We start from the raw sequence: 27740 nt of genomic DNA, 5'->3' as shown, positions 1-27740 counted from the left end.
ACACTGTAATTCTATTAGTGAAAGAAAAGTAAATGATTAGTAATTGACGCCTTAACAAATGCTGTTAACAACTTTTGAAATTACACACAAGCCTTCTAATTAAGTCACGTTTACTGCCATACCGTTTAAGCCATAGCGTAGTATATACACACAATGCAATAAGTACTCACAACAGTTTATTTACACATCGTGTAAAATACACAAACATAACAACTGAACAAATTTTATCATATGAGTAAACAAGTTCGAATTGGAGTCATAAGCATTCAAACATGGGCAAGTTATTATGCGGTAGTAAAACTATACCATGCAATACTGCAAACAGGCATACATAACTGTCCACAAATGAAGTATTCATTTTCTTTACTGAAACACTATGCATGTCCAGTCGCAAGCATCCTCGAGATACGCGCTCATAAAATTGAATCTAGTCTACAAAGATCACTGAAAAACAATTCATCAACAATTATGAAAGCATGTTCCCCAAACAAGAAATTGAATTAAAAATATATTAAATGACAGCAATTTGCTAATGAAAAGGATTGGTAAAAATAACCATTGTGTTTCTGAATATGTGTCCGACCGTCTGAAATGGTCACGTCAGTCAATTTACGGATTAGAAATATTACCTTTGGTCGTTTGTAGTCGGTTTCATCATAGACCATGGTTGATTTATCATAGTTAAATGGTTTCTTTGGTCGCGATTAATGCTTAACAGTGCTAGAAGGCCTGGAAATAGGTGAGGCCTGGAAATATATGAGGTAGGCGCTTAACGTATGGATGCACGATGATGGCCGATGAGGCATTCTTTTTTGGTGTGTAAGTCGATTCTAAAACCATCGTGTCTGTGTGACAGTGGCGTATCTTTGGGATTGAATCTTCGAAAACCTAACGGATGTGATCAATTTTACCAACCAATCCAGCTGAAAACAAGACATTGTGTAAATCAGACAAACTCATAGCTGCTCTATTATTCCATCCAGCCAAACATTCCCGTGTCGCTTTTTCATAGTCATTCTTGTTCTTATCCAATATGCTCTGGGCCCGATCATAGCTATATTCAAGTTTTCTGCAGAAATCGTGGTATTTGCTGCTTGGGATCTCTTTTGCTAACTTATCTAGCATATCGTCGGTAATTCCCCTATAAAGAATCATTAAAGAAAGTGATAGTTATTTTATTTCGTATTTATTATGTTAGTAAGCACGTATTCTGAAGTTCGCTTTATCTTATACCTTGGTACAAGTGAAAATCTTAAGCAAGTTTTTTTTTTCAATTTGGTTTGCATTACACGCTTATGTTGATTGGGTACATTCTCCATGTCTTTATATCAAACAATTCTAATTTAACTTGAAACATTTCACATTAATGTTTGAGTTCATGTGACATGTGGATCGTGTTAAGTTGGTTAATCAGAGTATAGAACAGCAATTGAGTCAAATCTGAGGTCAGATTAAGGGCCACACCAATTAACCAATTAACTACTTTGGCTATTACAGGGAACATTTCCTGGTGGATTTGGTGTGACTGGTTACAAAAGATAAATCTTAAGAAATTAATCTAAATATAACTATTCTTATCATGCCTTTTTACTACCATGATTACCTTATCAAGGAAAAGTTGCTATATGAAATTTGACCATCAGTAAAAATAGGAAAAGAAAATAAAGTTATGAAGGATTGAACGTTGTGGCAAAGTACATTAGTCCTTTGACTTGACAGAGTTCGAATCCGAGCCATGTAGAAATTGATAATTGTCAAGTCCACCCCAGAAAAAAAAATGATTAGAATAAATAGAGAAAAATCAAACAAGCATAACGCTGATCATTTTATCAAAATCGGATGTAAAGTAAGAAAGTTATGTGATTTGAAAGTTTTGCTTATGTTTCACAAAGTAGTGATATGCACATCTCAGTAACATGCAAATGAGAGAGTCGATAATGTGCCTCGCTCACTTTTACTTTTTTATTGTTTGAATCATACAATATTTCAATTTTTCACAGATTTGAAAATAAGGACCAACGTGAGTGAACCATTCAGTATTAGACAATGCTAATTCCACAAGTTCAGGGAGGAATCAATCGGCGTTACACTTGACAGTGAGGCGAACATTACAATACTTCATATGATGAAAAAATATAGTGAGTGGATGACGTCATCATTCTAATTTGAATACCGACCAGGATGTGCATAATTTTGACTGTATTGTGAAACTAAGCGAAATTTCTAAATGTCATAACTTACTTATTTTACATCCGATTTTGATAAAATTTTCAGTGTTACGTTTGTTGGATTCCTCTCTTTTTATTCAAATCAACTTTTTGTTGGAGTAGGCTTATCCTTTAAATGTTAAGTCCACCCCAGAAAATTGTTAATCTTAGTCGATAGAGAAAAGTCAAACAAACATAACGCTGCAAATTTCATCAAAATTGGATGTAAAATAAAAAAGTTATATTTTTTAGTTTCACTTAATTTTCACAAAACAGTTCAATGCGCAACTAAGCGATATGCAAATGAAGAAGTCGATGATGTCTATCACTCACTATTTCATTTGTTCGGTATTGTTTGAATAATACAATATCTCAAATTTTACAGATTTGACAATAAGGACCAATCTAACTTAACCATAAACTGTTAAAATAATGGTAATGGCACATGTTCATGGAGAAAATAAACATTGTTTCACTTAACAAGGAGGAGAAAATTATATTTCTTATAATAAAATACAAAAGGAAAAGATAATTTGCACACCGACCAGGATGTACATATAACTGTTCAATGAAATGAAGCGAAAATTAAAACTGTCATAACTTTCTTATTTTACACCCGATTTTAATGAAATTTTCAGCGGTGCTTGTTTGATTTCTTTTCCTTTATATCAAGTGAACTTTTTGTTGGGGTGGATTTTCCCTTTAAGTAAGAAATTGATACGTGCGACGTTCTGCATAGGTACACTCTAAACACTGACATGACGAGAAAAAATTTACTAACTATTGGGTAGAAAGGGAACGCACACTACGCCTTATTGGGCTATTCAACGCAATATTGAGTAGAATTTATGAACTATTCTTTACCCAACCAACATGCATGCTCCTATTTTACATAATATTGGGTAAACCTTTGTTAGAGTGTAAAGGGCATCGGTACCTGGCATCAATTGCTTGAATGCTTGTAGTCCAGTCAATATAGGGTTTGACCCACCACTAATTGCAACACTTGATATTCAACTGCAATGCTTTCCAGGAATGTCCCCTAAACAACATACTAAAAGTCCCCAAAAATCCAAGCAGTGGAAATTTATGAAATTTGCATTTTATGCAAATTAGCCATAAAAAGTTAGAAAAATAGTCCAAAAATTACAAATTAAGTGTCCAAACAATTTAATTTGAGCAAAAAGTAATGATAAATGACTGTATTCAATGTTTTTAAAAAGCGCCAGCGAATTTACCTAATTTGCATATTATGCAAATAAGCATCCTTATATGGAAAAATGTCAAGATATTGTGATTGTTCTCATATAGACTGCTTGAAAACATCAAGTATTGCAATTAGTGGCGGGTCACCCCCCCCCCCATTCTGGCTAGATTGATTAGACTATTGTGTATGTGCCGTGCCTAGTAATTGTATCCAACGTCCCTTTGGAAATACATAGGCAAGTTAGATGGTATTTAGTATGCGTTACAAGAACGAATCATCATCATCATCATTATTAGTATTACCATCATATTCAAAATCATTATCATTATTGCGGTCAAAATTACGTATACACTGGATATGAAGGACATTTTGGTATAACTTTTACATGTCTAACGAGTGTTTGGGGCATGGGTGATTAAAAGCGAGTGCAAGGAAAATAAGAAAAATAAGTGGGGGAGTAAACGAAGGAGAGGAAATGGGAAGTTAGAGAAAAGGCTAAAGAGAGATCTGTACCAATATTTAGAACTCACCTGCTTTCACAATTATCTCTACAGCAATCATGAAATAATTCTCTTCCGGATGTGGACTTACTGCGAGAATCTAAAGAATAAATGGTTACTTTTTTTAATGACAAGTCCAATGGCCTAACTATTATAGCTTCTTTATGCGACATAAATTGTAAAACTGGATGTAACACAAAAAGCAAACAAAACCAAAATTAATGAATATATCGATAGCACTTTGCCTTAACCCTAACTGGGCCAGGGTATTTCTTGAGATCTCGGCTGTTGACCGCGCGAACGCGCCGAAAATTGGCATGCGGCTTGCCTGGGACACAATCTACAAAAATTTATAGACATTATTTTCATGCGAATCGGTTTTAAGTGATTATGCTAATTAATGCGTAATTAGTATGCAAAATCATACTCTTTCCTGTCACTCCTTAAGCCTTAGCTCCAATTTTTGGTATAAAAACCCTTTGTGGTGTTTTTAGCAAGTGAACATGAAAAAAATTGCGATATCAAATCATTTAATCATTAATTATTTTTTTTGCAATTATGTATTTCTTTGTTTTTACCTTTTGATTTTCATTGTTTTTTGTACTGATTTTTTCTGGGACTCTTCTGAGATCATAAAAAGCATGCAAAAATTCATTTAGACCAGCAAAACTAAAAAAATAATCATACATTATGATTTTTGGTTGAAAGCACAATTTGCTTTGACTTTGACGCATGGAGAAAAAATTGCAAGAATCGTTGAAGGGGGGGGGGGGGGGGGGCTCCGAGGCCCCTCGCCTACATAGAGTTAAGCATATAATATATTATGTATTTATTTATTTTGTTTTATTTATTTTATACTGCAGGGTAGGCCTGTTCAGTTCTTAAAGCTGCTTTTCAAAGGCGCCCTGCAGTTCAAAATACATGTCAAGATAACAATAAAATATATCATCAAAAAACAATCAACGTCAAAAAGACAAAATACAAGCTATTTAACATCAGAAATAATTAACATAAAAAAATGAAATAGAAGAGAAATTGTATGAAACCCTGTATTTTTCTGTTCTTGACAAGTCTAATAAAAATGATAATGTCAAATTTTCCAACACTTCTAGGTATGGGGAATTCTCTCTACCTGCTACACTCTCTCATTGCCCCCACCCCTCACAACTGAACACTTCTTGCGAATTATTCTACTATGCAGACGTGTATTCGCGACTACATGCAAAGTAGTTTCCGAGATGCGTAACAGTTGTCGCTTTAAAACAACAATAAACTGCATGTGCCGAATCTCGTTGAATACAAATGCCATCATACATTCGATACGTTTGATGACCCAGCTAAAAGTCTGCCGTCATATTTCTGAATTCGCAACTTATTTTTGGCAATTGAATTTCTTTATTTCTTAACATAAATAAATGTGATTAATTCGATTGATGATATTAGTTTTATTATACCTTCCAACTAATGTAAATGTTGAAGAAATAATATCAATTCGAGTTTTGATACATTTTAACTAATGTTCTTACATGTATTAGGATGATGTACTAGTATACTGCGCATCACATAAGAAAATATTGTTTCAGTGCGTTTCTTGACTAGCATGGTCCATACACAGCAAAAAAATGTGGTGTTAACCGATGTACATAGAGGGCCACACCAGTTATTTTAGACCGGTGTTAAATTGGTGGTTAGTTTTATACCTATAGGTGTTATTACAACACCCTTGGTTGTTACATTTACACTCTTTGGTGTTATGTTCAATCTCTAGTGTGTAATTTTAACACCTCAGGCTGTGGTCTACTATTAACATCAATTGGTGTCAGTTTTAGCACCACAGTTTTTATAGTGTAGATTCCAGTGGCATGGGTTGGAACTTCAGTTTTGTTCTAGTCTTTCTTGCACTAGATTTTGAAAACCCAATTTTATTCAATGTTTTGACCAATATTCTTTCGAAAATATAGCGATTGCGGAAACTACATAAAGAATTCTTAACTTACCTTGTGGATGCTTGTTAAATGCCTTCAAGATACGGCCAACGTTTATTGCACATAGATTAACACAAGTTGCAATTTCTTTATTTTCTCCCAGTATACGTCTCATGGGAATCAATCCTTTCTTGCCGTATCTGGTACACCGTGTGCAGAGGATCCCAACAGAATATTCTATTCGTCTAGCCCAGAGCCTTTTGAGGTCGTCCAATGTTTCGTGTAGATGGTTAATGACCTGAATGATAGAGTTTGCTTATGACATAATGAAAATATACAAACTTTTGCTGTAAGAAATAAAAAAAATATCAGCTCTGATTCCATTGACACCATTGTACGCGTGTTATGACGTGAAAAATATGAATTTTCCATCTAAAATCTCCTATGTCTGCTCGAACTTTGAGCGTGCACTAGTTAAATTGTAGTCCCATATAGAGAATGTGGTGTTATTCATGTTCTATCAACAGATATTGTTCTACCTGGGGCTTGCAGACACAACTCGTACAGTAGGCACGAAGTGTACGTTCTAATACGCGACCACCCTCTCCTACCGTAATCCCTTTGGACGATAAAGTAAAGTACACTCTCCGAGGTCGAACAAATTCTAAGTTCACGAATAGGACTTCCGGTCAGGTAACTTGAAGTGGCCTAACTTGAGGTCAACTCTAAGGTGTGCATTTCAATTAATGTATATATATATATATATATATATATATATATATATATATATGTATAAATATATGTATATAAAGTCGATAAATCTCGGTTTTGTTTTTTGTGGGACACACTGTATATATATATATATATATATATATATATATATATATATATATATATATATATATATATATATATATATATATATATATATATATATATATATAAAATGTATACTGTGAAAAGAATGAAGAGAACAATGGTAGGCGTAGCTTAAATCAAGGTTCCCCAGAGCTATCTTCCCTTTGGAAAAATTGATGATGCCGAAAAAATGTCTCTGCCGGGAATCAAACCCGGGCCCCCAGCTTCGAACGTCGGTGCCTCAACCACCGGGTGAAGTTGGGTTTTGAACAATGACAAGCCGCCATGCCTCAGCTGGATCAAAGCTATTGCTTTGATACAGTACACACACATATAAATATATATGTATGTATGTATGTATGTATGTATGTATGTATGTATATATATATATATATATATATACATATATATATATATATATATATATATATATATATATTTATATATATATGTATATATAGATTTCACCCCACAAAAAACGAAACCGAGATTTATCAGAAGCTAATCACAAACACATTAGACAAATTACATACCAGTATAAAGCATAGAATCTCCTCTTTCATCAGAATTTATTTAGATTATTTCTCATTCACGCATAAGTGAGCAAAAACAATTTGAATAGGGGATACCAACATTCTTTTGACGGGCTGTATCTTGGTTTAAAAAAGAAAACCACATTTTTAATAAAAGTTCAAAATCGGCTCCTTAAAGGAGAATGAAACCACTGGAACAAAATAGCTTGTTTGAAAAAAGAAAATGAACGAAACAGATCAACGAAAGTTTGAGAAAAATCGGACAAAAAATGAGAAAGTTATGGGCATTTGAGTATTGCGATCACTAATGCTATATAGATCCTCACATTGGCAATTGGCACTTGTGAACAACTCTCTCCATTACTTCAGTATATAGTATATATATATCCTTTTTGAAATTAAGATATCCCCCGTCAAGTGAGTTGTTGGTATCCTTTCTTTAAAGTGTTCTTGCTCGGTCATGCATAATATAAATGAAAGATGAGATTCTAAGCTTTTAAGATTCTAAGATTGGTAGGTCATTTGTCTATTGTATTTGTGTTTACAATAATTTAAATCGTCGCTTAAACTCAGTTTCGTTATTTTTTCATCTTTTCCCCACCTCATTAGTTAAAAAAGACAAAAGAAATCTTTAAAACGTACTGGGGTGAGCAAAAAATTATTGTCAATATGTAGGCGAAAAAGTGCCGAACTCATAACAATCATGGATGACACTAATCGAATTGCATTTTAGATCAAATAATATCTGTTGACTGTCTTATTCCACTTGAAATGAATAATATTTTTTGGCAAAATACTTTTTTCAGGACATATGTAATTGTTTTGTATTCATAACAAAGACTATAGATTTCTTTATACTAATTTCCTAAAATTGGTCCATGCATTTTAATAGTAAGTTTTACACATTATCCTGATGTCTTTAAACTGCATTATACCCAGCATACTGACTTTAATCAATATTGGTTCATACTTACATCCTCGTTCAGGCTGACCATTGCTTTGGGCCGTTCGTCTAGGTCATTGTCAGGAGCTATTGTATACATTGTGACCTTAAATACACAAACAAAATAGCAATTGACACCGGTCATGCCTTGGAAATGTTATCCATATTATGTCGGTCTCTAAGGCCTTCAATATGGTTCCCTAGCATACTCTAAATCGGAATTAAAATTTTAGAGGATTTCACGAAAGTGTGTTTCAGTGGTTAAAGGGAGGGTTCACATTGACACAATTTTTGTTGATAAAATACCAGACAAAAAATAAAACATTCGTGATGGTTAAATTACTGTTTTCTTAAAAGATTAAAATTTTATGATATCGGATGTCGTATACGAAAAGTTGCCTCATATGTATGATATGTATAAAGTTCATGAATTTTATTTTTAATTGCTTATGGTGGCTATTTTCCAAGAACGGCTGTAAAGTAATTTATTTCTTGGATTCACTGTAGTAACAATGAAACCATTTAAATTTCTTTTATTTTCAGAGAGAGGAAATTGCTTTTTCATTCATTTTTCTTTTAAGATAAAGATTCATGGTTTCTTTTTTTCATGGTTCTTGAAGACTATCATTTTTTTTTAGGAAATGGTGTGAATTTTTTTTTTATTTACTGAAGGTACACTAAAAATATTTTCAATGTTCCGAGAAAAAGGCATTAAACATTTATCTATATATATTAATGTTTTTATTATAAATCAACAAGAATTGCAATATTTAGAAGAGTTTGGCTAGTAAACAAATAAATAATTCATTTTTCACCATACGATATGAAGGAATTTGATTCATATATTACGTTATAAATCAACTGATTACATTTCTATTATTTTTTCCTTGATTGATTTTCATTAATCCTTCGGCACTATTTTCTATTATATTTTCTGCTTTTTACAGCAAAATTCTTGTCAGGGTGAAATTCCCCTTAAAGGTTATTGAATTTTCCTCCAGACAAAACAAAATATCTCGGAAATTTCAGTTCCTTGATATTTTTCAAAATTTCACCTGATGAGTAATTATTTCATTAGGAAACAAAAATAAATAAAATGAAACTAAAACATCTACAAATATTTCTAGCCATATGAGGTGCCCTTTTAGGGAGGTGTTATTTTTCGTAGCTATGAATATTGTGATTGAATTGCTCATTTAAAGAGGGTAGAAATTTATACAGATACATGTATATACGTTTCATTGGTATTACCTTGATCTGATTGCATTCTTCATGATGTATCTCGTTGGTCATCTCCACTCTATGGTCACTGTCTATATAGAACACCATTTGTCTGCAGTGAAATATCGGAGTGTGAGAAGTTCCTCTCTCCATTGACCATTTTGCCATTCGAACGTACAGCCGGTGCAAGAAGCCATCTATCCATTAACACATTTCAGATAGTAAACTTAAACATTTTTTTTTTACTTTGACAATCATATCAATGTATACCATTCATTTCCAATACCCGAAAAAAGAGCTTGACTAAGCTGAAACATTTAATGTTACAATGTGACTTATTCGCAAAGTACTGTCTTTTGACAAATACAGATGATGATAAATTTAACATTACAAATCACGTTTCATGTTAAAGGGGAAGTTCACCCTGGCAAAAAGTTTATTGCGAAAAATAATTAAAAAAATATTGCCGAAGGTTCGAGAAAAATTCATCATATAATAAAAAAAAAGTTATTAGAATTTCAATTATTTTAATTGGGACGTCATATGCGAGCAGCATTCCTACATAGCAAATGGTAAACAATAAATGAAATGTCATTTTCTCAAAAAATTGAAAATAGTTTTCACTGTACCTTTTGTATATCAATAGACAAATCATTTCACACCCAATCATGAATAGGAAAACAAAATTAATTTATCAGAAATCATACAGAATTTGAAATTCATGAATGTTATATTACATAACACACGGGGAAGCTGCTCGTTTATGACGTAACAAATCCAAAACTTTGAACTCTAATAAATTTCCTACTCTTAAATGAATTTTCCTCAAACCTTCACCAATATTTTGTACTATTTTTTCTGCTATTTTTACAACAAGGTTTTCTTCAGGGTGAACTTCCCCTTTAAAGTCATTTATCCAAAATTCACTACTTCTACTTGTCAAACCATTTGAGATGTATATCTACATAGCTGAATTCCAAATTCTTTCTAGGGTACCCCGACAAGAAATGTTGTAAAATGACCTTCACTTTTAGCACGTTGGCGAACATAAACCTATTTGATACACATTGATTCATGACATTGCGGCGAAAATCGATTCGCTATAAATTCCACAGTTTGACGGAATATCCCAATTAAACACTATACCTATTCTAAGCCTGACGTAAAAAACACACTGAAACTCTGACTCTTACTTTTTATCATAGACGAAATAAAACCCGGAGCAAATGTCATGTCACAAGGTTTAAATAAATTATATTACGTAAGATATATAAAACACAGACATTAAAAGGAATAACCTGGTAAGAAGTGATTGAAGTCAATGACAAATTCGATCTCATCATCTCTCGTAAATTGTTGTATCTCATCAAGTGTAGGGGAAGATCGGCATGGAACAAAGAACCTTCTTTTCTCCTGCAATGCAAATTAATTGACAAAAAGTCAAGTAATGTTTTAATATAGCCACAATCACGCGCATTCCTGAGATACAATAATAAACAATAAAAACATATTAATTCCCACGGGTAGGGCCGCAATCAGAGCTATGTACAACTAGAAGTTTTAAGCAGTAAAAAGGTAGTTAAAACAAATTACAATGCGTGTCACTCGTGTTTAAACGTACATGAGCGGACGGCCAATTGCATGTAAATGTTTAAATGTTTTATATTCATTTTTTCACATTCAAGGTATATATGAATGTGTAAAAATTTTCTTTTCTACACATATTATTAAATGCAATCATACTAAAAATGTTAAACTTGTTTCCAGATATATTTCTCGAACTAGCCGATTAATGTACAAAAGTCCACCAATGATATTCACGACGCTATTTTAATTCATTAGTAGCATGATCATTATCAAGAATACTGGAAGCAACTGTGTCCTACAGTGTGTTTACAGAGTCGAAGATGTGAACATGCTCTTTACATTACACCGCCGCTGTGTCCACACAGTCAAAATATCATCACGCTCTCAGTGTGAACATTTTTTTTTCACATAGACTACTGTGCAAACTCACTCTGATCAGACTGTGTGAAGCTGTACTTTTCCCATAAGATATTTTTCATCTTATACATGTAGTAACTACATGTATAAGATGAAAAATATCTTATGGGACAAGTACAGCTTCACACAGTCTGATCAGAGTGAGTTTGCACAGTAGTCTCTTCTCATTAATATTTGGCATTCATTATAAGATATTAAATAATGAAAAATCCACTTTATTGTCTCTAATTATCTTCATTCTCCTCGTGAGCATCATATTCATCAGCCACATGGACAAACCCTCCACTAGTCCTTGATAATTTTCAGTATAAAAATAAGCACTCAATATCAGCGCTAAACTGCTGCGCCAAAATTATTAAAGTTTATACACACAAAATGGCAAGCTTGTCAATCACTTCATCTTTTATGAGAATAGATATTATTATCTGATAAATTTATTTCATTGAATACCAGAAAGATTCCACTCGTTAAGCAATGAAATATGATCCGTATAATATCGGTCCTATCTCCTGAAATATATCTGGTATCCCACTCTGAGTCTGAACTATCGAAAATATAAGTATCACTTTGAAATTTCACTGAAAGCAAGATGTATCGAACGTAGCTACAACATGCAACTGAATGTTTCCAAAGAAATTATTATTTTCAGACTGACGTGTAAGCTTATTAAGGCTTGGTTCATTCACAGACAGGTTATAGCCCCTCACATGAATAGTTTTCAGAATTTAAAGCACACTGTAACAAAATGACGAAATAACGTTCAATGAAATGAGATGGGATTAAACAAACTCCCAAGTTTATTACAAATGGCCTTCACTGTGATTGGCTTGATAACAAAGAAGCTGTGAAAATTTAAAAATATTTTGTTTTAAATGACTTCAAAAATCACATAGCCTCACCCAGATCCCTGGAGGATGTCCCGGTATTAAAAGGGAATAATCTGAACACAGTGTTATCTTTTTTTTTGGCTGAGTGGCATACACACAAACACACATCGTGTTCAGATTATCCCGCGCTTACCTAGACAACCCCTGGGGGTTTGTGTGTGGCTGCGTGATTGGTCGAGTCATTTAAAATGTTGGTGTTAAGTTCCTACAGCTTCTTTGCGATTGAGCCAATCATAAACATGCCCATAATGGACAAGCATAATAAACTGGGAAACTTGTTTCTAATTCCATCTCGTTTTCATTAGTCTTCCCATGGCATTTTGAGATTTCAGATTCTAAACCAATTTACGTAACAGGCAACAGCCTCCTGTGATGGAACCAATCACTGAACTGTTGCCAGGTGCTTAGTGGAACTTTGTCAAGCCTGCCAGTGTAATTTTTTATTTTTTTTTTATCTGAATGGATTTGCGCAGTGCTCTTGTAAAGTTTGATCAGTTTATTTTGGAACCCTGCTTACTAAAGTGGAAATCGACCCAAAACGGAAAATCAATCATTCAAACCTCACCATGTTCTCTTCACCTGGAATCTCGCAAATAAGATCGAATTTCTTCATCATATCAATAATACCATCGAGATGTGCATGCTTTACTTTAGTTTCCTCCAATACAGCGTTGATGATGGCAATATGAAGTATTCCATTCTCCTTCAGTTCCTCGTATTGTTTCCCCAGGCTACTTCTCTGTGAAACAATGCAGATTATCATGACTGACAATGGCCATTCCACTCTAGGGTTTCCTATGTGAGCCGTATTCATAATTATAGCAAAGCACATTATCTATTAAGGTTTAATTTAAACCGCAGTCAAAATCATTGTCATGAATTGGTTTCCCATGAATTTAATACAAAGGTAGGCAAAGACCTTAAATAAACCGACCTTAGAATTACTGACAATTGGGTCAGTGTAGATCTGACAGCTGACCGGACGGTGAGTGGTTCACACGATATTAAAAAATGAATCAGCTATACTGTATATTAGCATATGATGGCCAATATACAATCTTGCCCAACGCATGTGTCTCCGCACAAAATGAAAAAAAATATGGTAAAGCAAAAATGTAATACAACCAATTATTACGCTATCGATTTTCCCTGTCTTCACCCCCCTCCCCCCCTTCTCGTAAAATGCATCTACAAACTGAAAGCGAATGAGCATTGCATCGAACCATTTTTTCATCGTCGATCACTGTTATGATGTTACTGATGATGTCATTGAGATACTGTGGCTTGAGTACAATTAGCTCACACCCTAGGTGATATATGATGTGGCCTGTATCATGGAAAAACTGCAGAAGTTCATCCTGCTCTTCCTCATCCTTGATGTCCCATGAGTCCATTTTTGAGCGTGCCTAAAAAAAAGAAAATAACAAATTTCTCATATAGTCATGATAGTATTCATCCTGTATTACGATTTGCATGGGGGGGTGTATACATTTTAATTTTCTTTTCTCAATAATCGTCGGATCTTTATTAGTATTCTGTATATATTACAAGTGGGCTATAAATTGTATATTTTCCATAGTCAAAATGATCCTCCTCCTCATCATTGTTATTATCAGTAGTAGTATTTATTGAAATTATTATTATAGATCGTTATTTATGTATATATTTCTTGTACACTTTTGATACGTTTCTCACTAATTTCGACGATTTTTATTGCAGTTATTTTATTTAACTATATAGGATCTGCAACAAATGTGTTATCGGTGTAAACATCTTTAAAGGAGCCCGTTGTCTATTCATCAAATTGCCATTATTTAGAAAGCTTTTTGAAAAAAAAAATACGGTCCAAGCGACCGATTATTTAGGAATACGTTCAACAAATGATGTCACGTCACTGAAAAAAACTCACAAGAGTTACGTATTTTTCATTCAGAGGGCTCTACAGATGATTTTTAGTGTGAAATAGAAAGTTCAAAATCAGTTCGGACGATCTTCGTGCAATATTAACTAACATGGCACATATGTCAACCTTGATTCCATGCAAAAACAAAGAAATCAATTTAATTTTTGTTGTTCTACGTCACACAAATGACTAGATCTTACCTCTTCGACAGTTATTATATTTCGATCGCTATCTTCTATTACGCAAAGGAATGTATTCCACTTTATTGGAAAATCAACTTTCATGTAGTCCGATTTAGAGATGATTTCATCTATATGATGTTGCATATCATTCACCTGAAATTGTTAAATGGATTTTGTTAGAAATTTATATTATTGAAATTACTATTCTATTTTACTTATTTTTTTGTTTATTTTATTTGATCTTCTTTCTTTCTTTATTTATCTATTATAATATATATATGTGTGTGTGTGTGTGTGTGTGAGGGTGGGTGTGTGTGTGTATATATATATCATACTCTTTTTTTATTTATTTCTTTATTTTTTTCCAGGGGGGGGGGGTCGTTAGTGTAATATTCACAGAAGGTCATATGACAGCAAGGGAGTGTGTAAATGAAGGGGAAAACCCCACAACAGTCTAGGGTGAGGATGATGGGGCATGAAAAATGAACTTTTACCTCAGTCTGCGTTACCTTTAGCACCTGCTTGCCATAGTCTCCATTACGCTTGTTTTTTCTTGGCACCTAGCTCCCTTGCTTTGTATCCGTGTTATAATGCTTTCAAAATACACACCCAAGATAAAAATATATCTCATTTAACAATTTATCTCTAAAAGAATATGTTCGTTCCGTTTTAACCCTATCTAGACGGGGTAGGGGGGAAGCCCCTCTGTCAATGATTCGCGCAATATTTTTTTGCCAGGCGAACCTATTTGACCGCGCCGCTCGCTGAGTTTTCACTTTTAGGTCTTGCGCGTCTTTTGGGATCAAATATGCGACGCCCGGGTACGCGATTTTGAAGGTATGCAACATTTTGTAAGTGTAACAATTGTTTAAAAATGTGATTTTGTGTACAAAGCCAAAGAAAGAATGTGTATCACGCAAAACTAAAATTAAAATAGTATGATGATATATAGTTTTGTCGGCTTAAATTGATTTTTAAGGCTGTTTTTTATCTTAAAAGAGTCCATCAAAATCCATCAAGAACAATGAAAATCAAAAGATCAAAAACAAAAAAATACATAAGAAATTATTCTGATATCGCTATTTTTTCACATACATTTCGTGAAAAACACCAACAACCCTTTCTACACCACAAATTAGAGCATTTTGAGCTTTATTTAGGGAGTTAGAGGAAAAATATTATTTAGCATACTCATAACGCATAAAATAGCATAATCAATATATCAATTTGCATGAAAGAAATGACTATACAGTCTTGTAGATTACGTCCCAGACAATCTGAAGGGGGAGTGGGTCTGCGATTCCCCAACAAGTGGAACGCATCTGGCTGTCTTGCGTGCATTACGCGATTCAATATAGCAGCAGTGCTGATTTTGAAAACAGCTATTGAGTAATTATTCACAAAAGAAAACACTCACATTATAATAGAATACTATGTCCATTGACCAAACATGACCTTTGACTGTGATCATGTGACCTAAGACATGTTCAAATCAATCATTTATTCTTGATTACCCTTGTATCTATGTTTCATGAACTACATGTGTAGATCCATAACCTTTTTAAGATCTGATGCAAATTCAACAAATACCCCCAACATGGGCAAAATTCATTGACCTTAAATGACCTTTGATCTCGTTCATGTGTCCTGAAACACGCAAAGGATGGTTACTCTTATGTCCAGGTTTCATGAACTAGATCTATAACATGTTAAAGTTAAGAATTCTACAAATACCCCGTGGTTATCAAAGTTCGTTGACCCTAAATGACCTTTGATCTTGGTCATATGAACTGAAAGTCGCACAGGATGTTAAAGGATATTTAAATTGCCATTAAGTCTAAGTTTAATGAACTAGATTCATACAATTTCAAAGTTGTGATTACAATTCCACAAATACCCCCAACATGGTCAAAGTTCGTTGACCCTACGTGACCTTCAATGACTTTAGTCATGTGACCTAAAACTCTGGCAGGATCTACAGTGATACACTAACACCCTTATAATTAAGTTTCATGAACAAGGCCTAAATGCTAATTTATGACATTTCAAAAACTTAGCCTTGGCTAAGATCTCGATAAATTAAATCCCCTAACATGTTTTTTGACCCTAAATGACATTGAAACTTGGTCATGTGACCTGAAATTTAAGCAGGATATAAGTTAATACTTCATTAACTCTATGAATAAGCTTCATGAACTAGGTCCGTATACTTTCTAAGTTATGATGACATTTCAAAACTTTGGTTAAGATTTCAATTTTGACGACGCTGCCGCATAGTGGGCCGGGGCAAAACAATAGTGCGCCAAAAGTTATTTTGGGCAATTTCAGATATTTAATTTTTGTCATGCCCAGCTGAAAGACAACACAACGAAGAATACTTTGAAGCAAAATATTTCATTCCGGAATTTGCATAAAGGTTGTTTATTTCCCATCTCAAATCGTAAAATGTGACATTTTAGTAAACGTATTTCACTCGTACACTTTTTACACACGCTAAAATTTCCTTAACCCCGTACTATAGGTGGGTCTAAATTGCCATTTAGCCCCACCTATAGTACGGGGTTAAGCTTAGCCCACTTTCGTTTTACACTAGCGATCTTAACCCCGTACTATTGCTCTTAGCACCGCAATTGCTGGGATAACCCTGCTTTTTTGCAGGGCCAAATAATCCCGTACTATAGGTGGGGTTAGCCCACTTTGCAAAAATGCTGTGTAAAAAGAAAGTGGGCTAAGCGTAACCCCGTACATTAGGTGGGGATAAATGGCAATTTAGCCCCACCTATAGTACGGGGTTAAGGAAATTTTAGCCTGTGTGAAAAGGGTATAAGTGAAAAACAGGCCCTTTTACTGGAGGTTTTTCACGTAGGAATCTGAATGGCTCCTACATAATCCTGATATATTCCTTTTTAGTGTGAAAGGATTCAAAGTAGATAAAGACACCTTTTCAGGAGGTTTATAGGATGATTATTCCTCGAAATGGGCTGAAAATACATGTTTTCGCATTTACATTAGAAACGTTTACATTCCCGTGAATTCCTGTCTAAATTCTATCAGCATCATCATCATTATCATTATTATTATTTGTTTAGCGACAGCAGTGCCTGGGAGTAGATTTTTCACGATGTCTAAGCTTTAAGTCAATACCAAATTTAGCTGCCCGTTTTTGCCTGTTTTTACGATAGAGCTGATTTTAATTGACACATAACCCCTCCCCCCAAAAAAAGGGTAATTTTTATATCGCGCAGTCATCGCAGTGCACCGTATTGGGTGTACACTGCCGTTCACTTTTGCACCGCGAGGACGATTCCCCTTCCATTTCATGAATAGGACATGAGTTTTGGGCATAATGTCAACAAAATAAAGGTCGCTAACGCAAATAATGGCTACCCGCAACTCTTCCAGAGATAAAACTTACTAGTAGAATTATTTCAGCCCAACACCCTCCTCATAGTGATGCATGTACACACATTCGTGGTGTTGTATACTCTGCATTTTGCACAAGACTGCTCTAGTCATTGCACAAGTCAACACAGCTTGATAAAGCACGGTTAATATATTCAGATTTTAAAGTATTTTTTGACAAATCTAATAAATGATCATTTTGATGCCATAAAATTATTTTCGGCATCTCATACACACTTTTTAGGCATGTGAGAAGCATAAGCCAACATTCACTTGTCAATAGTCGCACATAACACAAGGTTTATGTACGCTGTTTAGCGTAATTTGTCTTTTTATGATAGGTTTAAGTAGCCAATCAAACTTTGGTATCAAGGTGACGTCATATCGGCTTTAAATTATGTTTAGTCGACTCTACGCCCAAAATTACCCTCAATCAACTTGTTAAAGTAAAAATCTAAAACGGAATATAATTTTGGCGCACTTTCGACTCATTCTGGCCCACTATGCGCCGCCGTCAGAAAAGCGGCGCCTGTAGTCTCGCTCTGCTATGCAGGCGAGACAAAAATGCATTTGCATTTCCATTTATATGAATGTATGAAAAAGAGTAGTGTCGAGTAAATGCACCATTCACGGGCATAGCAGCGTAGCCAGGATCGAGCCCCGGACTTCCAGGTGTCAGCCAGACACGTTAAAGCCCTTGCAACAGAACTATCCGTGGCCAACTAGATGAATTTAGAGATTTGACAGAGGACTTTCACTTGATCGGGTTCCCGATATAAGTATAATATATGCGTATTTTTGTCATAAGGAGAACTGGGTATAGTCTCCCATTGACTGTGTATATAGAACTGTTAGTCTAAAAATAAACATATTGATAAAAGCTATTAGGTGAATGGAGGATAAGGTAGCCTATAATTTTATCTTATAGATTCACTACAACATGCAAGAAAAAGAAGATGTCCACTAGCATAACCTACATTCGACAGGTAAAGGCACTAATGAGCAATACCCTACAATTTAATCGCATAACTTGATGTTCAATATAAGTACACCAATGAATTTTCACAAAAAGGCCACTTACATATTGAATGAAAATAGAGACAAAATTTAATCGGTTATGGTGGTGTCATAAACGTGATATCAGAGGCATCAGATTAGGGGGAGGGGAGGCGTCCTGTTCTTACGGTTTTTTTTATCACTGATACGCCACTATTGATGGATTGCAGCCGTGAACTCAGTAAACGTATACTTTCTGACGTATAGCCCTCTGAAAACGAAGAAAACTTACTCTTCACATTGTGAATTTACCATACCTGTTCACCTGCTAACTTACTTCCTTCACTTCTGCATAACAGTTGTCGAACAGTTGGATTGGCCACACTATTTGCCTCTCATAAGGTCTCAATTTAATGCGTTGCTTCAGATCGTTTAATTTAGAGGCAACCTGTCAAAATAATGATATAACAGTACATAAAATATCGCCAATTCGTAAACAGATTCATCTAATTGGTAATAATCAATCCAACAAATTTTCATCTTCCGACGATCAATTTGGTTTTTACCTTGTGAGCTTTCGCCAACTCCTTCTGCAGGCTTCTTCATACACTTAGAGTCTATCGCACTCTTGTTGACAGAGCACATAGCATTGTCTTAGAACCAGATGATGTTAAAACTGAGGAAGACTTCATACAAAATAGTCTCAAGAAATGTACCTATACTGATTATTCTTTTCAGAAGACAGATAGCCGGGACACAAACGAAGCCAAATCGTAATGGAATCACCGGACTTAAACTGTGAATATTGTAACGACGGCTCGGTTTGTCCTACGAGTCTCGCTGTAAGAGTCTAAAATAAAAGTCGAGGATGGTCACAGCTTAAATAATACAGTTGAAGCGAATAACAGTCATTACACAGGAAATTAAACTTCAGTAGTTTATTACTGTTCAACACTTGATGTAGGTGCAAAGGAATATGTGACGACAAGTCAATATATCTCCAGCGGTAAATGGAAAATAGTGAATAAGATGTCGAAAGATGCTGGGACAATTATAAGAATTTAAATAGTGATAACTCTGAGCTCAACTTAGAATCAGACTAAACTTGATGAAGACTAAACTTGAATACATGTATAACCACGAAATCCTTTTGCATAAACTATCTCATTACGGTATTAGGGGGAAGGCCTTGGAGTGGTTCAAGAGCTACCTTACAGATAGGACTCAGTTTGTATCAATAAATAATCACAATTCATCCAACCTTCCAATTACATGCGGGGTACCACAGGGTAGCTTACTAGGCCCTCTTCTTTTTATCACATACATCAATGACATCCACAAAACTTCAAATTTACTTTCATTCATACTCTTTGCCGATGATTCCAACATTTTCTTTTCTCACGATAACATAAACCAACTTATTAGGATCGTTAACTCTGAACTCATGCATGTGACTGAATGGATCAAGGCAAATAAACTCTCACTTAACTTACAAAAGACCAATTACATGTTATTTAGTAATAGAGTAAATAGTTTGCCTGGCAATCTCATCTTTGAAAACACTGTCCTTGAAAATGTTTCTGAAACAAAATTCTTGGGTGTACTTATTGATAATAAATTGTCATGGAAACCACACATCGATAATATATGCAAAACAATTTCAAGAAATATTGGAATTATCAACAAGCTCAAATTTTTCCTTCCATCTCGTACACTACTTACATTATATCACACCTTAATATTACCATACATTAATTACGGTATTTTGGCATGGGGTTGTGCAATTCAAACACAATTACATAGGATACTTTTGTTACAGAAAAAAGCACTTAGGATAATATTTCATACACATTTCAGATGTCACACAGATAAATTATTTTTTGAAAACAAAATCCTTAAAGCTAATGATATATATCTGTTCCAACTCGGCCAATTTATGTACAAACTAAATAAAGATGATCTCCCCGCAATTTTTTCAATTATGTTCTGCAAAAACTCCTCTGTACACGATTATCCTACAAGACAACGAAACTCTTATCACCTACCTCCAACCCGAACTTTACTTGCAAAAAATTATTTTGTTTTTTCTGGTCCTGTATATTGGAATTCCTTGCCCAACGCCTTTAAGGAATCCCCAAGCATCACAATTTTTAAACATAACCTTAAAAAGATGCTTATTTGCCAATACTTTACACAAACAAGTCAATCTACCACATAACCAAAACCATATACAATTTTTTTCCTCCCACCATACAACTTGCCTGCTACCTGTTTCCGCACATGCCATGCTCTTCTTTGCACCTCCAATTGTACCTGCAACCCCTCTCTCCCTATATTTGCCTCTGTTCTTCCCTCATAATCACAATTATTGTTATTTTTTATTATTTTTTTTGTTATTACTATTATCATTTATTCTAATTTGGTTCACTCTTTCGTTGTTACCTTCGATATTTTGTACAGCCTCCTTTTAAACTGTCTTCCGTCTCTCCTTTATACTATAGTTTTGTAATATACGTATTGAAACTAAGTTACGGGGGCTTGCCTCCCATACAAGCTTCGCTTTTCTTGGCAAGCCCCTCCGTTCTGTTTTATATAGTTATTATAGTCAAAGTTACTTTAGTTTGCAGTTTGCATTAATTCTCATTGTTTATACCTTATTTCGATTGATGTTGTACTTTAAATTTGACTATGTATTGTTTGATTTTGTTGTGCTTTGTGAACGGAAAATGAATAAAATCTAAAAATCTAAATCTAAATGTAAGACGCTCGGATCCAAACTAGAATCATATAGACAAAACTCTAAGAACTACAAACTCTGAACTCCAAAAACTAAACTTGACTGACATGTTGCTCGCTTATATACACTTTCTAGACATAAACATGAAGGTCATCCCCAGCACGCAGCGAAAACCCAAATTCAGATAGGGGAGAGAGAGGGGGGATAAATCATTCCAAACAAGAATAGGATAAAGTCAAGTAATAGAATAAGCACATAACGACCAATACAATAATATGTGGTCAACAAGGTTAAACTAGGAGATTGGACATTAGAAGTAGAGGGAAAGATTCTGAAGGGTAGGGCAAAGTCGAAGTGAGGAGAGAGAAAGCGGAGGGAGTTACTGAAGATAAATGTGTAGCCAAGGTTATAAACAAGAACGAGTTTCTAAAAGTAGTCCCAAGGTTAAAGGGAATTACACACAGGTTGGAAAGTCAATGGAAAGAGAGGAGGGATGAAAGTTACTGGAAGGAGAAGTGAGGAGGGTTGAAAGTCACTAGAAAGAGAAAGTAAGGAATGAGGGTTGAAAGTCACTGGAAAGAGAAAGTGAGGAACGAGGGTTGAAAGTCACTAGAAAGAGAAAGTGAGGAGAGTAAAACTATTTGAAAGTAGATGCAAGGTCGTAAAGAAGGGAGGTGCACTGTTCGCAATTTCTGAAAGACGAATGAAAGCCACATAGAATACAGAGAGGACAGACCAGAATAGTTGTGTGCAGGTTACTGGGCAAGTTGAAAGTGACATTCACAATTGATCTTAGTAAGACATTCGTTACATAAATTAGTATAATACAATTTAATATAATAAACACTACTAATTATAGCATAAGAATGGAATATATACATAAACATAAGAGAATATCGAACATCAACCAAAAAGGAGGAAATGGTCTCGGGAGAGCACGCAGTGATCTCCAATGAAGTGACACTATTCTCCCCCACGGAAGATATCGCTGTCCCCAGCGATGAAATAGGAATACAATAGAGAAAGGAAAGAGAGAGAGAGAAAAAAAAGAGAGAGATGAAGAAAAGGGATAGGAGCAAGGAAAACAGCAAGAATAAACAAATATTGTGGACGTAATAGATCATACATAGAAGTTACTGAACAAGATAGCATTATAAACACAGTATATAAACAGTATATGGAAACATGCGGCGTAGCAAACTCTGACAATTAATTAGTATTGACAATGAAAATGTAGTAAGTTACAAAACAAAATGCTTTAAAAAGAGAACCAGACCCAAGAACAAGGATTTAAATGAGAAATTGGAAAGTTGCATGAGTGTCAGAGAAAGGAGAAAGAAAAAAAAGAGAAAAGGAGGAAATGGTCTCGGGAGAGCACGCAGTGATCTCCAATGAAGGCTAGACACATAAAATAACCAGCAGAAAACTGTTCCCTACATGAAACTAGCCACTAAAAGTACAGAAATAATAAGACATGTGTGGCACTACTGTATATTCTCAATTTCCTTCTGATAAAAAAAACAGAAAACATCTATAAGCAAAACTGTGATAAGGAAATCAGCAAATGAAATCACTGAATAATCTCAAAAGTACACAAAAAGCCATTAAATAAAAATCATTACAATGTAATTGCATTATGACATTCAAGATACAAGATAGGATGGTGGATTCGTGGAAAATCGAACAAGCATACTCGTAGAAGTCGGTTAAGCTTTACCCAATTTTCTACCCAATTTCCTATTTTCTTGACAGGCGACAGCTACATATACAGACCCCAAACGTTACACTGATACCCCAGTCTCGATCAGCCATTTTGTTACGATTCGTGGTTGATCGAGACGGGGGTAGGAGAGAACTTTTCGTTTTTTTTGAGGTTCCAGTTTGTGCCCAGATGTCAGGAAACTGCCACTCGTTAGACCTTCATCCATATAATCGTGGTAAGTGCTTGATTTCTGTTTTAAATATCTATTCGGAGAATTATTTTGACCATACTTCACGCTAGTCAGGTGAGTATGGTCAATTACACGTAAGGTCCTGGGCTCCCGCCCGCTATGCGGGCGGGAGTTCCCTGGGGTACACGGCAGACTACTGTACAATAATCCTGAAAACAAAATTGTAAAAATGGTAATTCACTGTAAAATAAACCACAAAGTAGGCCTATATAGCTTTCTCTGAGAGATTTGACTACAAGTACTTTTAAGAAGCACACGTTCTGAAATAAGCATCCATATTGTACTTTGCTTAATCCCACCTATCATTGTCTTTTAATGGAAAACAAGAACACATTTAGGTTGTTTTATAACGTGTTAACAATTTGGTCAAGCGATTCATAATCTTCTTACCTTTTCTTCACTAATTCGCGTACCTCCCTCTTTTGCAAACGTTCCTACTAGTATCACCTGGGGTTCATATTTCTGTTCTTCATCAGGATGCACTGCATGGGTGTACACAGACATCAACCAAAAATCTATCAAGTCCAGAATGGTTCGATGAGTTCTCACAGCAGACCATGGCAACTGATATGAAAACCCCAAAATGATGTTTAATTGTTGGAAATAAGACAATTGAGTGCTAGATCATAAGACAATGTGCATTAAAGGGAATGTTCATCCTGACAAAAGTTTATTAATAAAACAATAAAATTAGATTAATAAAAGACAACATTTGTGAAATGTTTTATGAAATTCATGAACACTTACAATAATTATTAGATATATATTTTTTGTGACATCATATTCAAGCATCCTCCCCATAAATTTGTTTTACATTTAAAAAAATGACATCTTATTTTTCCAGAAAATAAATAAACTGGTTCGTATTGTACGTTTTGGAAATCAACAAACTATTTACAACCGCTCCTGAAATTTGAAAAAAAAGTTCTCTTAGTCAATAGGAATATTTAAAAAAAAAATTTTTTTGCTTGTTATACTATATAACATAATGGGCAGCTGCTAGTATCATCAATATCTTTGCTCTGTAGCTATTTTTTTAACATTACTTTTTTATTAGACGTCACGAATGAAAAGAAAAATCTTATAACTTGTTGTAATATTTGATAGATTCACCTCAAACCTGAATCATTAATGGTTGCTATTATTTTTCCTGGGTATACTTACCCCCCCCCCTCAACTCAAATTCATAATCCATTTTAGATTTATTTTCTTTTAAGTCAAAAAGTTACCGTCTCATATTGCATTTACGTCAGGCTGCCTATATAAGACCTTCCTGAAATACTAAGTTTCATTGTTGGTATCTTACGGAAAAAAAAACAATTGTGAAGGGAAGTACAATTTTCGAGAGTGGCTACATGTGCAAAAGAAATTACTTGTTTTATGGAATTGACTCTGTTGAAATGATGATACTGAACCTTGCTCAAGAATTCATGTGAAAACCCACCTTTTTAAAATATTGTTTTAGGGAAAATTTTCACGACTCCTAATTTGAATCACTTATAGTAGATACTTTAAACAACGTACTTCCGAATCCTCCATCCGTGGTGCTCTATCACGCAAATCGAGATGTATAGGGAATACAAGAATGTAGAGGGCCCGCCAGGACAGAAATAGCTGTTCAAATAATTTGAATGAATATAGGAAGAAACATAGTTACCATGCATGAATACCAATGTTAAATTAGGAAAGGCCAGCATTGTAACCGGTTTTGTATTTTCAACGATAATTCAATAATGAAAAAGATGAAGAAAACAGGTCTGGAAAGGCAAGGAAAGATATCAAGACACGTTAATTTTGGTGCAATTATCAGTTACACCTCGTAGTTCCAAAGATTGGTCCAGGATAGAAGAGGCATAATCTTGTCTTTTCATAAATATATTTTCTATGGTTTCTTGTCAATTTGAGGGTGCTGATTACGAATCCGAATGATGCCGCTCGTGTAACCTTGATCATTTTCCGCAAATTGGCAAAATCCAAGATGGCCGCCAAAATAAGCAAATTACCCATGAAAATCGTAGTATTGCGCTCACATTGGCAGTAAAATGCATGAAATTGTGTTTTTAACAAAATATTTATTTTCTGGATATTTTAATGGCCGTCATAGGCCCCTGTATACTCATAATGTACAAAATGAATAGGGAAAACTAATTTTCACAAACATGAGCACTAAATTGCAAGAAAGTGTCATAAATGAACGAGGTACAGTATGCAAGTCATCATCACTAACGACATATATCATTTATTATGTCATGTATGGGATAAACGAGTAGAATACTGACTAAAAACATAATTGTTAACGATATATATTATTCAATATGCCATTTATGCCGATCGGCCACTCAAAGATGATTTCTGTTTGTTTCTTCGTAACAGTCACTTCTTTGCTTGCTTTTTATTTTTCAAACATAATTATATCATAAGCCATATTTGAATAGTGCAAGCGCGAAGCAAGAGCAATTTTCTTTTGAAATATAATGTATCTTTTCCTGAAAATCGAATATTCTGGACAATGTTTGTGATCCTGAACAAATTTTATATATAACTGATCGAAAATGACTTGCTTAGGATTGCTTGCAGCTAGCCATAAAGCGAGCGCGAGCTGAATTTTCTTTTTTACATTCCAATCGCAAAATGGACATTCTAAGCATATTTTGAAATAATGGGCAGGATAGGCATAAACAATGCGAGCGCGAAACATGAGTTTGGGGGGGGGGGGGAGATTTAGACCTAAAAACGGGCCACTCTATTCATGTTTTGTAAATCGTGAAAATGGTAAATGGGTATCGTAATTCAATAATTTGAGCGCAAAGAAAATTTTAGTCTGAAACTGTATAATTTAAGCATGTTTCAAATAGAAAACAAGCTGTGTATCTCAATAAGCATGCATGCGTGTTTTTAAAATCTATACCTAGTACCTGGGCATCATGAAAATCAATAATGTGATTGCTAAGTGCGAGCAGAACATATTTGATATTCCTATCTGAAAAGTGTTAATTTAAGCACTAATTCAAGTACCATAAAAAAATTGTGAAGTGGCTGTTGTGGATCGCTCTTAATAAATGAAGTGAGCGCGAAGCACAAGCTGATACTTTATTGCTTTATTTTGGTCTAGGACCCGGGCATTCTAAGGACATTTTTTCATCATATGCAGCTGATGATTTTCTTCTATTCCTCTTCCTAAGCGCGAAATAATCCATTGTGAAAAAAGGGACAATTATTGGGATTTCATAAAAATGTTATTTTTTTATGCATTAATCTAATTTATAGCCTAATGATATCTTTAAATTTGTTGATACTAATTCCTGAAAACTGGACAGTTTATAAGCACTTTTGTAATGATGAATAGGATGCATGGGTTAATATATTCTTAACAAATAATTATTATTATTTTTACTTATTTGGCCATAAAAAACATAAAAAAACTGTTTAATGCAAACACAAAAATACAATTTGAAACTGAATAATTAAATATGAAAAGGAGAAATGAAAGAAAGAAAATGGTTTTTCCATGGGCCAAGGCTCTCAAAACTAAAATTCAAAACTATTGCCAACAGGCATGCGAGCCCTTATAGAAAACCATTGACAGAGTATTGCACATTCTGGTATATAAAATTACTCATTATTAAATTCAAATAAAAGACATTCAACAAACATTATTAACATGTATGTAACGCCAGGCAAGATAAAAGAAATAAAGAGCGGTTGTCAGAGGTAAAAACGATTTTAAGCCTTGACCTTCAGGTGGTCTGAAATTCCTAGGGCATCTAGGGCATTACCACATTCCTTTGCGCAGGTTGTTAGGCTAATGGTAATTGAACTGGTATTGAGATATATACTTGAGTGAATTCATTTAGAGGAGAGGTGTGTGTTAGTGTACGTGGTGAGAAGCTTGAGAAAGGTGTGTAAGGAGTGAGAGAGGCACGCCCAAGTTCCGCTATTGCTTCTAGCCATGAGATCCTGTCATTTTGGACTTGAAACTTGTTTCTACCACGCAATGCTTCAATTATATGGCATCACATGGCTTTATTTTTGCAAGCTTTGGCTGGATTGTATGGGCAGGCAAAATCTCTGATTGGATCTGGGCAGTAATCCTATGAGTGAAACAATTCGTGCATTTCTCATTTATCTCAACCGTAATGTAATCGAAATTATCAATAAATAGGCTTCAATGCAGGTAAATATAAAATGCAAAACACATGGAGTAACCTGATAGTGTAAATAGTGTAAATATTGTACATTACTGAGTAATATTATTTCTCACTTAGTAATTTAAATCGCAGGTG

The 27740-nt window shown here is 34.5% G+C and overlaps 1 protein-coding gene across 1 annotated transcript; it reads right to left on the bottom strand.

The window, feature by feature from the left end:
- Positions 1 to 257: 257 nt before the first annotated feature.
- On the bottom strand, positions 258 to 24015 carry LOC121417254. Its single transcript, XM_041610893.1, has 11 exons — positions 23848 to 24015; positions 19106 to 19216; positions 14389 to 14523; positions 13509 to 13691; positions 12851 to 13024; positions 10693 to 10807; positions 9425 to 9591; positions 8205 to 8279; positions 5912 to 6137; positions 3945 to 4014; positions 258 to 1141 (listed from the first exon to the last, which is right to left on the bottom strand). Exons 1-11 carry the CDS (start codon positions 23959 to 23961, stop codon positions 889 to 891), a joined length of 1623 nt encoding a protein of 540 aa, XP_041466827.1. The 5' UTR covers positions 23962 to 24015; the 3' UTR covers positions 258 to 888.
- Between the last annotated feature and the right edge of the window lie 3725 nt (positions 24016 to 27740).

This window comes from Lytechinus variegatus, chromosome 6 (genome assembly GCF_018143015.1).
Source record: "Lytechinus variegatus isolate NC3 chromosome 6, Lvar_3.0, whole genome shotgun sequence".
Taxonomy (NCBI): Eukaryota; Metazoa; Echinodermata; class Echinoidea; order Temnopleuroida; family Toxopneustidae; genus Lytechinus; species Lytechinus variegatus.
Note: the sequence above shows the minus strand (reverse complement) of the source record. Positions and strands in the feature narration are given on the sequence as shown.

What these genes read in the sequence shown, in the direction of transcription:
- LOC121417254 (XM_041610893.1), bottom strand. Translation starts at nt 23,961, where the DNA reads ATGTCTGTGTACACCCATGCAGTGCATCCTGATGAAGAACAGAAATAT. An exon ending in GTTATGCAGAAGTGAAGGAA is followed by an intron (nt 14,524 to 19,105) that starts GTAAGTTAGCAG and finishes TAACAATTTCAG; the next exon opens with GTGAATGATATGCAACATCA. An exon ending in AGAGATAATTGTGAAAGCAG is followed by an intron (nt 1,142 to 3,944) that starts GTGAGTTCTAAA and finishes GATTCTTTATAG; the next exon opens with GGGAATTACCGACGATATGC.